Source organism: Aquarana catesbeiana, linkage group LG02, assembly GCF_042186555.1.
Source record: "Aquarana catesbeiana isolate 2022-GZ linkage group LG02, ASM4218655v1, whole genome shotgun sequence".
In the NCBI taxonomy this organism is placed as follows: Eukaryota; Metazoa; Chordata; class Amphibia; order Anura; family Ranidae; genus Aquarana; species Aquarana catesbeiana.
The window spans coordinates 190084931-190101608 of NC_133325.1; the positions used below are offsets into that span (position 1 = coordinate 190084931).

The 16678-nt window shown below is 44.2% G+C and overlaps 1 protein-coding gene across 2 annotated transcripts in view; it reads left to right on the top strand.

Moving 5' to 3' along the window:
* The first annotated feature begins 8707 nt into the window (after nt 1-8707).
* The window catches only part of ADCY6 (adenylate cyclase 6), a 382609-nt gene continuing 374638 nt past the window's right edge, over nt 8708-16678 (top strand). The window contains exon 1 of one of the 2 annotated variants that reach the window (XM_073614078.1): nt 8708-8908. Coding sequence is in view for 1 of the 2 variants with exons in the window: in XM_073614077.1 (XP_073470178.1) it covers nt 9229-9257 (29 nt within the window). In the remaining variant the exon portion in view is untranslated. Of the gene's footprint in view, nt 8909-9096; nt 9258-16678 lie in introns of those variants that run through there. The other variant, XM_073614077.1, reaches the window with a different exon arrangement.

Genomic DNA, 16678 nt, shown 5'->3' on the forward strand with positions numbered 1-16678 from the left:
GGCCCACTGAGCCATCAGCCCACCGGGAAACTCCCGGTAGTCCCGATGGCCAGTACATGCCTGGCCATTGGCAGAGGAAAGTGCCTCAGTGCATGCTGGGTGACTGTATATATGCTAAGGGCACATGTGCTTGGGGGCTTTGGCTGGAGAGCGAGGTCCCGGAGGGTGGGGGTGGCTGCCCTTCCTCTGCACAGGCCGCCATGCAGCCTCAGGTGGGTGACTAATATGGCCGGAAATAATTCCACATCCATCATATTGTCCATCATATCGTCTAACAATGTAATCCATGTCAACCACAGTGTCCAGCAGTGCAAATCTGGTGTCAATCAAGATAAATCATTGCATCAATTTGTCCCAATCCCCCCCCCCAATCATTGTGAAAAACAAAACAAAAATTGTAAAAAATAACTGACACCGCCCACTGCCCTACTGACACCATCCTGCACATACAACTCACCGCTGTACACTCCACACTCCTCACATGCACATTATACGCACCTACATACACTCCGCACTCCTCTCCTTCACAAACTACCCTCCGCCATACACTCCGCACTGTACAGTCCCAAAATTAATTAATCTCCGACTCTATAAAACCACACCCCATTTAAGCCACGCGCAATATGTAGCGCAGTTTAAGTCACGCCCACCTCCCTGAAATGAGTTTGCCACCTCCCTGAAATGAGTTTTTGCAGGTTGGGATGTCTGCTTAGGCCTCATGCATATGGGCGCATTTGCCCATAAAGCATGAACACACTGCATATGTCCTGGTGCTGTGTACAGCCACCCATTAACTGGGTAAAGGCAGCTCCAGGCCGCAATGTTTGGTGCTCAAGCATGTACATATCCTAGTCCAAACCCACTGTAGTGATCCCGCCAGAAAGATGTCACTTGTACTGTACTGTACATGTGCCAATCATAAGCGGCCGAGGCATTCCCAGTCCCATAGCTTCATGTATACAAGCTCCTTGTATGTTTCTGGATGCAAGGCGATGAATGCTTCCGCTACTTATGAGCCCAACCCCCATGTGCTGCGTACAGCCACCTTCACCCGTTCAGGTTTATGAGCAGCTGTATGCAACACCAGGACATTTTGACACCAAAATGCACAGAGTGTTTACTCTGTATAGGCAATGCTCCCACTAAGCCAACTTTTACTCTACCCCACTGCGCTTTGGTCACTACACGAGTGACCAAAATTTTTGTGCAGTTTTAGTAAGCTTTTAGAAAACGCACCAAAACTGTGGGACATAGTATAAGTCTATGGGAGAGCGCAGCTAACCCACACCAAACCATGGGTACACTGCACGGCAGCCAAAGCAGGCAGAGTATACAGCCATGGATCAGTGGAAAGCTACCCTAAAGCTGTTTCTATGCTGTTAGAGTTTAGGTATATACATACACAATTTCTCAGTACATTTGAATGTTGTTCTAAAGTACTTGCTTGTTTTCATTTGCTTTTTACCACTTCAGCTCCAACTTTTTATATAGTAGTAATGGCGCCGATCAGCGACTTTTAGTGGGACTGTGATAGTGCGGTGGGCAATCAAACACTAAGTCCCAGTTCACACTGATGCAGTGCAGGGAATCGCACGTGATTCAGACAGGAATCGGGTCGCATTCCTGTTCAACTAACATGCAATTCTTTTGCAGTGCAATTTGAGCCCATTCATTTTGTATGGCTCGGATTGCACTGCACCCACATGAAAAAGGTGTGTGCACTTTTATTTTACCTAACTGGAATCAGATTGCATGGGTGTTCACACCCATGCGTTCTGATTCAGCCAATCACACTGCGATTTGTGAACCATTTTTGGGGTGTCGTTAAATTAACATTGACACCTGCAGCGGTTCGAATGAATGGAGGGCGATTGTGATGCGGTGCAGGAAACGGACAGGAATTGCTGCGAATCCTGCACCACATTAGTGTGAACTGGGATTAACATTTTGTGGGAACTGGCTAACTGCCTCTGCATACCTCCCACCTTTTTGAGATGGGGGGGACGAGGGACACCTATTAGCAAAAGTATGTAGGCATAGGACACACTCTGCTACGCCCCCCTTAACCACTTCCGCCCCAGAAGGATTTACCTGCTTAATGACCAGGCCATTTTTTGACAATTCAGCAGTCGTGCAACGTTGTACCCTAACAAAATTGATATCCCTTTTTTTCCCACAAATAGAGCTTTCTTTTGGTGGTATTTGATCACCTCTGCAGTTTGTATTTTTTGCATTATAAACAAAAAAACCCATCAATTTTGAAAAAAAAAAACATAATTTTTTTATTTTCTGCTATGAAACATACCCAATAAAAAAATTAAAAAAATCTAATTTCTTCATCAATTTAGTCCAATATGTATTCGGCTACATATTTTTGATAAAAGAAAAAACAATAAGCGTATATTGATTGGTTTGCGCAAAAGTTATCGCATCTACAAAATAGGGGATAGGTTTATGGCATTTTTATTATTATTATTTTTTTATTTTTTTTTACTAGTAATGGCGGTGATCAGCGATTTCTAGCGGGACTGCGACCCTGCGGCGGACAGATCGGACACCTAACTGACATTTTTGACACTTTTTTGGGAACCAGTGACATTATTATAGTGATCAGTGCTAAAAATATGCACTGACATTGTACTAATGAAACTGGCAGGGAAGGGGTTAACATCAGGGGCAATCAAAGGGTTAAATGTGTCCCCTGGGTGTGTTTACTAATTGTATGGGGGATGTGCTGCATGGGATAACACAGATACTGCATAGCAGAAAGACAAGATCTCAGTGTAATCCCCTGTCAGAATGGAGATCTGCCTTGTTTACCCCTGTACTGTCTCTGTAGGGGACGATCGTGGCCGTCCGGCGGACATCGAGTCCGCCGGAGCTGCTGATTGGCTCCGCCGCTGGCCACAGAAGCTAGTGCAAGAACCGCCATACCAGTATGGCGATTCGTGCAGCCCAGCTACCTTGCCGCCGTATAACTGCAGCAAGGTGGATTAAAGGAGAATTATTTAAAAAAAAAAAAATAGTTAAACCCACAAGTGTTTTGTTTTTTTTACCACTACTATTCCTTTAAACACTACTGGCATTAAAGTTTACAAATACAACAATTTAGAAATTGGATGAATGGTTTAGCACTGAGAAACACTTTCTGAAAGATAAATCGTGCATTTTGTATACAACTACAGTAAAAATTTGGTTTTAGAGTAACTTGGTTTGAGAGCGTTTTGCAAGACAAGCAAAATGTTTTAATAAATTTTGATTAGATATACAAGCGATGTCTTGATATACAAGTATCACAACTGAGTATAAAAGAGAAGAGAGGCACCTCTAAATGTAGCAATATGGTTACATTTAATGAAGGTACAACATTTAGCAACATATTGCTACACTTAGAGGCGCCTCTCTTCTCTTTTATACTCCATAGCTCCTGCTGATTTTTGCTTTCTATCCCCTTGTGTAGGCTTCCATTTGTGGATGGACATTTTATGGTTACACAACCTATCACATTGCTATAATCTTTTTATATGGACTGTAAACTGGACCACCTATGAGTAAATGGTTGTGGAACAAATCATTTGAGTTTCCATTATTTCTTATGGGGAAATTCGCTTTGATATAAGAGTGCTTTGGATTACAAGCATGTTTCTGGAACGAATTATGCTCACAATCCAAGGTTTTACTGTATATAGATCAGACCAAAATGAGGGACAAATGAGGAGGAAAGAGAGACAGAGGGACTTTGTTCCAAATCAGAGACAGTCCCTCAAAATCAGGGACAGTTTGGAGCTATGCCTCTGCTAATATTATACACTGTCACTGTACTAATGACATTGGCTGGTAAGGGGTTAACATCTTAGGCAATCAAGGGGTAAATGTCTACTCCTTTTTTCTACAGATTGATTTGTTTCTTTCCTCTGCTTTGCAGGGAAAAGAAACAAAGCGAGTGTTCCGTCTGTACAGAGCCCTGTTTTGATTGTCAACACAGGACTCTGGGCTGTGATCGGACACAGCCGATCAGCAGGCCCTGGCCATGAATCATTGGCTGGGATCTACTGTCTGACTCCCGCTGTGTCATATCACCGGGGAGTAGGCAGGTGGCGGCGCCTGAAACCGCTGTACTGGTAGGAGAGGCCCCATTGCAGGATATGTACTGCGGAAGGTTGGCAAGTGGTTAACTTTTGATTTGGAAACAAATTTTTCAGAACGAAAAAAACATACACTTGAGAAATGCATGTGAGAAAAATCCATCCTGCTCCTTTGATTCTTCTTGTCACTGTTGACAAAAAGGAAGGTCGATTTGGATCCTGTTGCCCTCAGTGTCACCTATGAGACCAGGAAGAGAGGAGAGCGTTGCTGTGGCTGGGACAGTGCTGGTGTTGTGAAAAAAGTGTGGTAAGTGTTTAGGGGGGGTGCAGGGAATTCATTAGGCCTTGTTCACGCCTCGCACTCTCACCTGTGCGCACGCGCAGCCCTGGCCTGATATCATCGTGAATGCACTGTGTGTGTGTGCTGGGGTGACTTGTCCACTATTAATAAAACATTCTGACCATACGGTGATGATAGGATTGAGGTGCTCCTGGTTTATGTCACATGACTTTATACATATCCTCCCCTCTGCAGGCACGCCAGGCTGGCAAGCCAAATAAGAGTGTGCAATCAGGTTGTATAGCTTATGGGCACCTTAAAGTTCTAAACCCGAACCATTTCTTACCGTAAGGCCTGGTTCACATGGGGTAATTACATGCGTGCCCCGTGCAGTGCTGTGTTTTGCCAGGAAGGTGTTCTGTCTATCCCCGTGCAGGCAGTCTCATGGCTGCCTCTTGAGACACAACAGATGCACAGACACAGCCACTGCTTCCAATTTACAAGCAAGCATGTAATTGTCCCATGTGAACCAGGTCTTACAGTAAAAAAATGGTTTGACTTTAGAACCATTTTAACCACTTGCTGAATGCCCTATAGCAGTTTTACTGCTACAGGGAGGCAGCTCTGTGCAGGATCATGTATATTCACAGCAGAAGCTGATCTATGGGTGCCGGGCACTCACTGTCCGCCGGTACCCGCCTATCGTTGATAAAACACAAAGAATGGAGATATGCCTATAACAACAAGGCAGCCCTCCATTCTGGCAGGGGGGAAGGGATAGATTTTGTGTTCCTGCAAAGCAGGGCCTAAAATCCATTGCTTCCCATAGTAAAAACAGCACACATAATACACAAAAACACAGGCTAGGCACACAGATAACCCTTTGATCACCCTAGATGTTTAACCCCTTCCCAGCCAGTGTCATAAGTACAGTGACAGTGCATATTTTTTAGCACTGACCACTGTATTAGCGCCACTGGTACCCACAAAGTGTCAAACGTGCCACTTCATAAAGCTCCAGGCCCTGACGGGTTTAGCAACAAGTACTATAAAACTTTCTCTAAGCAACTTACCCCACATCTATGTCACTCCTTCAGGTTCATTGCTGTCATCGGCTCCATTCCACCAGAATCTCTCCGAACCACTATCTCAAAACTGGGCAAACCGAACGATGACCCTGCCAGCTACAGACCCATCTCCCTACTAAACACTGACACTAAACTATATGCCAAAACTCTTAGCTACACGGCTTTCAAACATTATCCCACAACTAGTGCATATCGATCAGGTGGGTTTTGTGGCTGTCAGACAAACATTGGACAGTACCCGCAGATTTATCGACCTACTACAGTGGGTGGAACACCACCAAACACCTTCTATGCTCATCTCGATGCATAAAAGGTGTTTGACAACGTGGACTGATCCTAATTAACAGCGGTCTTATGGAAATTCGTCTTCTCCGGGACCATTCTGGAAGCAATACTCTCCCTGTACTCCTCTCCCAGCGCCAGGGTTATGACTTCCGGACTACTCTCAGACGCCTTCTACATCTCTAATGGGACACGCCAAGGGTGTCCACTCTCACCCTTAATATTCGCCCTTGTCATGGAACCCTTAGCCCAATCAATCCGTGACAACCCACTCATATCAGGAATTAGGACTGGAGATAAAACGCATAAAATAGGCCTCTACGCCGACGATGTCATCATCTCTCTGACTGACCCTATTAATTCCCTCCCTGCACTCCATCACACCTTAGACTTATTTAGTAGGGCCTCCTTATATAAAATTAACTTTTCCAAATCGAGCATGCTAGGTACTATCCGAATAACCAGAAAAAAGGAAAGAAAAACATTTTCTTTTGCTATGTTAATGCAATATTAGACTACTCTTACTGTTGTTTATACTGCAAGTGTTTTGTCTGTTTTTTAAATATTTTTTTTCTTTCCTTTTTTCTGGTTATTCAGATAGTTCTATCAATAAGTACTGGCGGTTTTAGACAGCATTTGTTCCCTGGTATTGAGTCCACTGCAGAACTTTGTTTTTGTAAGTTGACTCTTTATTTGGTTCTTGTATTTTATTTTATTTTGGAGACTTGTTCCTATTGTGATACTATAACGACCAAATTTGATATACTTTATTACCTTTTTTAGTCAGTCCTTGAATGCCCCCTATGGTCACCTTTAGCACATGGTTCTCTGGACGCAGATAGACACCTGTGACTCTTTAGTGATTTGACCAATATTTCAAGAGATAAAGATAAGGAGTGTTGCCCCCATAATAGACATGCACGTGTATATTTTAAAGTTGTGATGTAATAAAAATTGAAGAATTATGTATGTGATATATAGTCATAAATGAATTGTTGATGTACTCATTACATGTTTATGTTCTCTCAATAGAAAACTTGTACCTCTAGTTGGACAGCATCTCCTGAAGAAGCCCGAAATATGGGTGAAACATGTTGGGAATTCCATCTTTTAATGCTGTGTCCCTGAAATCTTGTTGATTTGTAATTGCCAATTGTTATGTTTTAACATTTTTTAAATTTTTTTTCTAAAATACAAAAATTTCTTATATATCATAGTTGTTACTATTTTCCAATCAATCTGCTCCTTAAAAATCCCAATCCCTCCTTCTACATTTATCCTAAATGCCTACCTGCCATGAATGCTCTACTACATATCTGAAACCCTAACCCCTTATCCACACACAACTGACCATAGCTTTGCTCAAATACCTGTCAAACACAAAATACAAATGTTTACCTTTACCTTTATTTGCTAAACCTTTGTTAGATGTATTCAACTGATTCTTAAAGCGGCGTTTCCGCTTCAAGGTAGGTGACCCCCTGACATGCCACATTTGGCATGTCATTTTTTTGGGGGGAGGAGAGGATACCCTCTTTTTAGAGGGTGCCAGCTCCCACTTCCTCCCGGCGCACCATGGCACCGGAAGGGAGATCACCTCGTCCCCCCCTCCCTCTCATCTGGGAAACGTCACAGGTCCCAGATGATTGCCCAGCCAGTCACGGTGCACGACGTGGCTCGCGCATGTGCAGTGGGCAGCCGGGCGCCCACAGTTACAATGCTGGCGCCGGAGAGAGGAGGGGGAGATGAGCGAGGCTTCGTTCCCCTGCATTGCTGGACCCTGGGACAGGTAAGTGTCCGATTATTAAAAGTCAGCGGCTGCAGTATTTGTAGCTGCTGATTTTTAAGTTTTTTTTGTTTTTTTTTTAAGCAGAACTCTGCTTTAAAGTAGAAGTAAACCCTCCTATCGTTTTCAGCCAAGGAAGCCGCCATCTTGGCCTCTGTTTAATCTACAACTACCATGATGCTGCACATGTGATTAGTTATGACACCAGCCATTGGATGGTTTTACAGTTTGGTTGAGAGCACAACCAATGGGAGTGTTACATTTCCAGCACGTGCCGGAAAGGTAACTGTTTTATGGATGGGTTTACTTCAGCTTTAAGGGCCAGTTTTTGAGGCGTTCCAGTGCGGTTTTGATGCAGTCCAGTGCTCCCCCCCCCCCCCCCGCTTTTTTTTTCCTTAACCATAAATAGGAACATGGGTGTTCCAGTGCATTTTTGGTGCGTTTAGGTGCATTCCTATGAGTTTTTGATGCTTTACAGCGTTCCACTACAGTCCAGTGCAAAAAAAATGCAGCATGTTCTACTTTTTTTCTGCAACTGGAACGCCCTGGAACTGCAAGCACTGGTGTGAACATTGCCATTGAAAACCATATGATCTACTTTCCATGCATTTTTGATGCAGAAAAAAAAAACGTACTGGACTGCATGTGATGTGAACTGGTCCTTAAATTGAGTTATTTAAGAAAAAAAAATAGTTTTTTATCAAAATTGTGGCTCTATTTTTGTTTATAGCGCAAAAAATAAAAACCGCAGAGGTGATCAAATACCACCAAAAGAAAGCTCTATTTGTGGGGGAAAAAAAGACGAGTTTTGTTTGGGTACAACGTCGCACGACCGTGGTCACTTGGTGCCTTTTATCTGCAAACCAGCCAACCTCAGAACCTGAGTAATTCATGTGTCCTGGATTAAAGAGATGATGTGGCATCCTGCACAATTGTCAGTTAAAATGTATCGCTGTTCATGAAGAGGGGGGGGGGTAAATCTTCCAGAGGTGAAGTGGTTAAGGTGCTGATAGACTATAAAACACTCTCGGGGTGTCTGTAACTTTGAGGAGAAGTATAAAGTCCTGTGACCAGGAGCTCCCGAATCCTATCACCCCCCGTATGGTCGGAATGTTTTATTGATAGTGGACAAGTCACCCCCCCCAGGCACACACACACACAGCGCGTTCACGATGATCCCAGGCCAGGGCTGCGCATGCGCACCGGTGAGAGTCCGGGGAGGCAGCGGGCGTGCTCGTCAGTGAGCCGGGGATACCGGGGATAGCAAGTTGCTTAGTTGTGTGACACCTGGGCGGAGGGCGGATATGAGCGGGACCGGGAGGTGACGGAGAGGACAGGAGACAACAAGTGTGCAGAGTCGGAGCTGGAGGTGAAGTGTGAGCCCCAGGTTAGTGACACTCCTCATGGAAGAAGGGGAGGGGGTGTCACCTTGTAGTGTGTGCATGTCACCTGAGAGGAGGAGAGTCCCCCCCCCCCCGGGTCTATGTATATGGGGGGGTGGGGGTGCGGTGTGTCCCCCCCATGTGTGTGCTGTCCTCTCTCCTCCCTCCTGTCACTCTCTCCCCTCCCTCCCTCTCTCCTCTCTTCCCTCTCTCTCCTCTCTTCCCTCTCTCCTCTCCTGTGTGTCTGGAGCAGGCTGGCTGTGCGGATCTTCCTCTGGGACAGAGGGATGAGGGGGGGCTGCTCTCTACTGCCTGGCTGCCTGGGATGGTGGGGGCGGATTGCGGGGGTGTAAGGTAGGTTGTCGGGGAGAGGATTGCGGAGGGTTTTTTTTTTTTCCTTTGGAAGGGGGGGATCAGCAATGCAGAAGAAGGGCCAAGCTGTGCGGGAATGTGCTGGAGGCAAGCCATTGGAGATCCTGAGAGATGGTGGGGACTTGGTGACCCCGGATCTATGGAGGATAGAGGGGTGATGAGTGTGTGTCCATAGACTTGTTCCCATCTAGGAGAGGTGTGATCCGGACACTTCCTGTGTATGTGCTGGATGGGATCCCCTGCCTGCTGCACCTATCCTAGCACTTCCAGCTGTCACCCTGCCTGCAGACACTGATGGGGCTGCCTCTGCTGGGCCTTGCTGGCTGCTTATGAGAGATCCTGCTGGAGCTGGGTGATCTGGGCTGGTTGCATGTGTCTATTGATCATGGATGGGCCTTGGTGTCTTGCAGCAATGGGATTCCTCCTGATCTCACTCTGATTGCTCTCCCTGTATGTTGTCCTTGCCGATTCCATCACAGCAGATGCGTAAGTGCCCTCCAGCCTGGATGGGAGAGGCGTCATTTGTGTTATAGATCATCTGTCCGCTCGCCACCACAAACCGGTGATGTGTCCAAGTCCTCCTCAATCCCCCCCTTTTTTTTTTTTTTTTTTTAACCCAGCTGATTGCTGTGGCTTACTGTACATCCTAGATGTCTTATCCCTAATGTATTTAAATGAAACCTGCAGAGCTGTCTTATGGTTTACAATAGAATTGCTTAACTGGTTTATGAATGGGCATGTAAGCAGTGCTGGCCTGCCATGGTTGCCATGGTACCCAAATGCTGCAAAATGTTCTAGCCAAACACTTGTACATGTTGAGGTCCAGGCTAGAGAGAAACCATCGTAGGTGAATCTCTCCAGCTTCGGTCTAAATGCATGAAACGGGAAATGTATTGGTCATTAGAAATGCATGCATTTAAAGGCATTCAGATAAGCAACAATTATTGTACATTGGGGGCATAGATACATTAATCAAGCAATTACTTTTCAAGTTTAATGATTAAACCGTAAAGTCTAAAGCCCCATACACATGGGCCAAATGCTGGCCGACTTTGGCCGGTTCCATAAAAACTGGCTGACATTCAGTCCGTGTGTCTGGCACCCTGTCCGACATAAGCTGGCTGAGCATTAACCACTTCAGCCCCGGAAGATTTGGCTGCTCAATGACCAGGCCATTTTTTGCGATACGGCACTGCGTCGCTTTAACTGACAATTGCACGGTCATGCAACGCTGTACCCAAACAAAATTAACGTCACCCCCCCCACACAAATAGAGCTTTCTTTTGGTGATATTTGATCACCTCTGTGGTTTTTATTTTTTGCGCTATAAACAAAAGAAGAGCGACAATTTTGAAAAACACTATCTTTTACTTTTTGCTTTAATAGCTATACAACATTTTTCTAAAAAAAAACAAATGTTTTCCTCAGTTTAGGCCAAAATGTATTCTTCTACATATTTTTGGTAAAAAAAACCCGCAATAAGCGTATGTTTGTTTTGTGCAAAAGTTATAGTATCTACAAAATAGGGGATAGATTTATGGCATTTTTATTTATTTTTTTACTAGTAATGGCAGCGATCTTCGATTTTTATTTTTTGGGACTGCGATATTGCAGCAGATAAATTGGACACTTTTGACACGTTTTTGGGGCAGTTGACAATTATACAGCGATCAGTGCTATAAAAATGCACTGATTACTGTATAAATGTCACTGGTAGGGAAGGGGTTAACACTAGGGGGCGATCAAGGGGTTAACTGTGTTCCCCCAGTGTGTTCTAACTGTAGGGAGATGGGACTGTCTAGGAAGACAGAGAGATGAATACACAATCTGTCTCTACTCCCCTGAAAGAACTGGGATTTGTGTGTTTACACATACACAGATCCCAGTTCTCGCTCTGTCACGAGCGATCGTGGATGCCTGGCGGGCACTCGCATTGGCTCCGGACACACGCTGCAGGCGCACGCCCCTAGTTGCCAAAAGGAAAGGTGACGTAAGGTAACGTCGCTTTTGCCAAGCCAACCTGCCGCAGTAAAACTGCGGCAGCTGGTCCGGACGTGCCTAGGCATGAGCTCTGACGTGTTCGCCCTCACCAGGAAGCTGATGCGCTAATCGAAGGCAGTGAGACATTTCCCGTTCTGCGGCTGCACAGATCAGAAAATGTCTCGCTACTTGTGATTAGTGCTGGGCAGTGTCAGCTTCCTGGTGGGCACGTGGAGTTGCGAACGTGCCAGAGTGCATCCTTACTGAACATGCTGGAAAAACCAGCAGCTGACCGGCTCCCGATCAGCACTCTCAGCCAATGGTGGAGAGCGCCGATCTAATTGTTCAGAACACAACAGTTCAGTGAGGGAGATCTTTAGTAAGGATGAGCTCAGGCGTGTTTGCAAGTCCACGTGCCCGCCAGGAAGCAGACACTCCACATCGTTAATCACAGGCAGTGAGACGTTTTCCGATCCGCGGCTGCACAGATCGGGAAATGTCTCACTGCCTGTGATTAGCACTACAGAGTGTCAGCTTCCTGGTGGGCACGTGGACTTGCGAACACGCCTGAGCTCATTCTTAATCGTTAGTACAGCGGCTCCGACTGGAGCTGAAAGTTCTTTTTTTCTGTTCAACCCGCTGGGTTGAACAGAAAAAAAACACATAGGGTTTGATTTACTAAAGGCAAATCCACTCTGCACTACAAGTGCACTTGTAAGTGCAGTCGCTGTAGATCTGAGGGGAAGCTGTGAAATGGAGGGAAGCTCTGCTGATTTTATTGTCCAATCATGTGCAAGCTAAAATGCTGTTTTTTATTTTCCTTGCATGTCCCCCTAAGATTTACAGTGACTGCACTTTCAAGTGCACTTGTAGTGCAAAGTGGATTTGCCTTTAGTAAATAACCCCCATAGTGTGTACTAGGCTTAAAGCCGTGCTCCAAATTAAATCAGAACTAAACTCTTCTATCCTTTTTAGCCAAGGAAACTGCCATCTTAGTTTCTGTTTGATCTGCAACTGTCCTGGTTCTGCACATGTGACCAGTTACGACACCAGCCATTTGATGGTTTGACAGTTTGGTTGGGAGCACAGACAGACATGACAGTTAGCAATCCTGGCATGCTGGGAACATAACTTTTTTTGAAACCGTTAAATCAATGTGTTCACTTCTTCTTTCAATGGTGGCCATTGCTGCTAGTTGGGCATAGAAACTTGATGACAGAAGAGAGCTTTGGCCATGAACATGAGACACTTGGCACCAGTCCTGCCATTTTGCCCAGTAAGTTTGTACAAGTAGGTACAGCTGGTAAGCTGCTTCTCTGGGGTGACTGGACACAGTTAAAACCTTTGCTTGATCCCCCTGAACTTCCTCCATAGACTTAAATATAAACAATTGGGGAAATGTAAGTATTCATTTGCATGTTGGCAAAAAGACCTTTTCCAACTGTCAGAGGTGGTCTGGCTGTCATCTGAGGGCTCCGGTCAGCTTAGATGCTAGGGTACATGGGCATTTGTGATTTGCTTCTGACATCACATTGGGAATCATTTCTGATGGATTTGGAAAGCAGTGTATAAATTTTGAATTGGATCATATTGAGTGATGTACACTTGAGTTTATTGTTGCTCTTCCCATGCATTGCATTGTTTTTATTCCTGCATACGAGTCAGTGTGAAAACATGTCAAACCACGCCTCAGACAGACCTGAAATGCAAACCATTTTTCTGCATTTGACTTGCCACTCAGGCTCGTGTATATTAGCCCATAGACTCGGCAGACCTCCTCTAGGTATCTTGTATGTCATAATGGAATGCTCCAGTTTAGTAAAACAATGTAACTGATTCTAACTTCGCTTTTTATTATGAATTTGTGTGCGTTGGTAAAAGTTTCCAATTGGATAAATGTATACATGTTCTGGATGAAATGTATACATGTTCTGGATGAAAAGGAAAAATTTCCCCCCCGTTAGGGAGATTTGTCCTGGTGACTGTTCTCACGCAGAGTGATAGTGAAATAAAATCTCAAATTTCTCAAATTTCGAGTTTTCACCAAAACAAAAATAATGGGAGAAAACCCTCCAAAGAGGTCACTAGTTCTGTAGACCCTGGGCACTTTGGAGGGATTTCCCCTTGCTTTCTGATTCTGAACATGGGACAGGAAGTGAAGTCTCCTCAATGGGACACAGATGGCAAAAAAGAAAATGACAGGGGTTATAACCCTCCCTTACTCTATCCAAAATGGGGGGAGCTTTGCATTAAGTTTTACTTTAAGTATTCTATATATGCAGACTGTACTTTCTGAGTAGCCTCCCTGACGGTATTCCCGAGTGTGGCTCGGGGTTAAATTTCAGCACCATTAGCGGTAACCCCGAGCCACACTTGGGATTACATCTCAGGATCCTGGTGCGGTATACTTACCTTATCCCCAGGATCCTGCGATGTCTTCCCGCGCTGTCTGCGGGCTCCGTCCTCTGCCAGAAGCCTCTCTGTGCCTGGCGGCAAATTCAAAAAAGTGTAAAAATCATAACACATACAGTACTGTAATCTTACAGATTACAGTACTGTATGAAATAATTTCACTTCCCTTTTGTCCCCAGTGCTTTGGCCCATGCCCTGCATGCAGTTTTATATTATTAATACTGTTCTTTCTGCCTGGAAACTTGAGATTGTCCATAGCAACCAAAAAGTGTCCCTTTATGTCAAAAGTGGCTTTAGACCAGCTAGAAAACAGTGATAGTAAATTAGAACACTTGCAGAATTGAGCGATAGTGAATCGTGGGGAAATTTATTTTATTATTATTATATATTTTTTTTAAATTACCGTATTTATTATATTATAATTTATGATTTTGTGTTTCAAACTTCATCATACCCGGGATATTTACTAGACTCTTGGTGGACAGATCTAAGTGTGTTATTGTTAAGAATTACAGACCTACAATATAAAACGCCAAATTTCTATGCAAAATAATTGTACCGCTTTGAGACGCAAAAATCTGAATAATCATACCGCCAGGGAGGTTAATAGGGCTACATGGTATTATTTTTTACTGTTCTTCTCTCTTCAGTTTAAGTCTGTGAGTCTGCTTAGGGTAATTTTATGAATTGACATGTTGATGTTGGTAGATGCACAGTGGGGATATTAACCAGTTCTCTTTTTTTTTTTTTTTTTTTTTTTTTAAAAGACAGCCAGCAGAAGAAGGACCTATGGATCAATTTTTTATATACATTCACTATAAATGGGGCTGGCATGCATGTAACTTCCAAAGTCTCTTTGGAAATGACTTTCAGAAGTTACTTTGCAATCATTAGCTTAAAGTGCATACGCATTGAAAATACAATATCCTGTTCCTTTAAGAACTGAGCCCTTGGCGTAGCAATTTAGTAGTGATAATCACAAATATTTTCCAGCATGCTAGATAGTTCTGGAAAATTGCAATTAGTAAAAGAGCATTTGAAAGGGACATGTTCACATTTAAAGGAAATCGATAAAGGGGCAAAGGCAGTCAGTCAGAGCTACTGTCTCACACCAAACCCCTGATGGAAGAGACATGGAATCGGAAGGCTGGACTCCACTCCAACAAGTTGTCATGTAAGGACTTTTATGACTTTTTATAATTTTGAATGAATTTGAGGAGTGGATAGTTAAGTGTGATATAAGAGCACTGTAGAATTTGTCAGGGTTGTTTCCTTCAATGCAGCTGACCAAAGATTTGACTGTTACCAGTCTGTAAATGGTGTGATCTGTGATAAAAAAATCAGTTGATTTTGGCCACAGTATATACCCTTTTATTTATTTTCACTTACGGTACTGTTCTGTATTAAGTAGTGTGTGTACATTAGAGCAGTGCCTCTCAACCATCGGGCCATGGCATCCCTCCTGCTGGGCCACAGCTTCCTGGCTGTTTGAAGGGTGTGCCCTTCAGAGATGGCAGAGTGACTGGGAGAATGGCAGTCGGGGCTCAGCATTCTCTTGAACTGGATGCAGTGCTTTCACAGTTCTTTCACCTGGCTCTCAGGCAGGAACTTTTTCCAGGGCTGCTCACACCACTCATGAAAGAGGGCTCGGTGATAGTAAATGTAATCTCCTTTATTCTTAGTGACACTGTCATGGCATTGGGGTGACTGTAAAGCAGTGACCCAAGGCCCTCCTGGCTGTAAAACTGCAAGTCTCAGCTTACTCTGCCAATAGAACCACAGTAGCTGGATAGTTTATACATTAATGCCAGCATATAGCTAGACAATCCTACATAATGTTCGCAGATATCTGTATTCTAGGATTGCATCTGTGCTTTATAGAAATTAAAAAAAAAAAGTATTATACATACTCTTTAATTATATTTATGTGTTTTTTATGACAAGATGGGCTTCCTGTCCTCAGTTACAGATTGGGTATATAATTTACTGATCAGTAGCACTTGACTGTCATACAAGAGTATTTATCTATTCTGGAATATTTGCAAAAATATTTTTATTAAATTATATGAAACCCGTAACTAGGGGTGCAACGGATCGTCATCGATCCGTGATCCGATCCGCGGAGGTTGATCCGATCCGCGGAGGTTGATCCGTACGGGACACCTGCGATCCACGGAGCGCTCTGTGGGCTCGGCCATAGGAAAGGCCGCAGCTTCGGCCTAGCTCCGGAGCGGCGGCCATCTTGGTACACCCGGCGGCCGTTTAGCACATGATCGCTCCGTCAAATGACGGAGCGATCACTTGTAACAAACCGGCGTCATGTCATGACGCCGGTTCCTCTCTCCCCTCTGTGTACTGATCTGTACAGTGGAGGGGAGAGATCGGATGGCGGCAGTGCCAATACTCTGCAATGCCCTGCCAATACTCTGCAATACCCTGCTGCAATGCCCTGACAATACTCTGCCATACCCTGCCAATAGGGAGATTGTGGATATTACAGTGGGGGAGATTTTTTTTTTTTGTTGATCCGAAAATGATCCGAACCGTGACTCCTAATCCGAGGAACGATCCGAACCATGAGTTTTTTGATCCGTTGCACCCCTACCCGTAACGAATGACTTGGCAGTTGGGGGGGGGGGGGGAGTACAATAATAAATAATAAATATACCAGACATCCAAGTCAGAAAGAGATGGAAAGAAAGAGGCATAGAGACAAGGGAGGTAAGAAGAGAGGGCAAAAGAGAGACCGATTTGGGGAGAGAGAACCAGAGAGAGAAAAAGAATGAGAGAAAGGAGAAATGGGGGATAAAGAAAAAAAAATGCTATTATTCAAATAATTGTGCTTGTGTCAGTTTAAATTACTTTAAGGCTCCATGTACACTGGACGTTAAAATAACGTTATAAAAACGCCAGTAGCTTTGCAGTGAGTCTTTCAAATTAACGTTTTTGCAATAGCGTTTATTAGCGTTTTTGTAGAGTTTTAGCACGTTAGCGTTTTTTAGCTGTTTTTA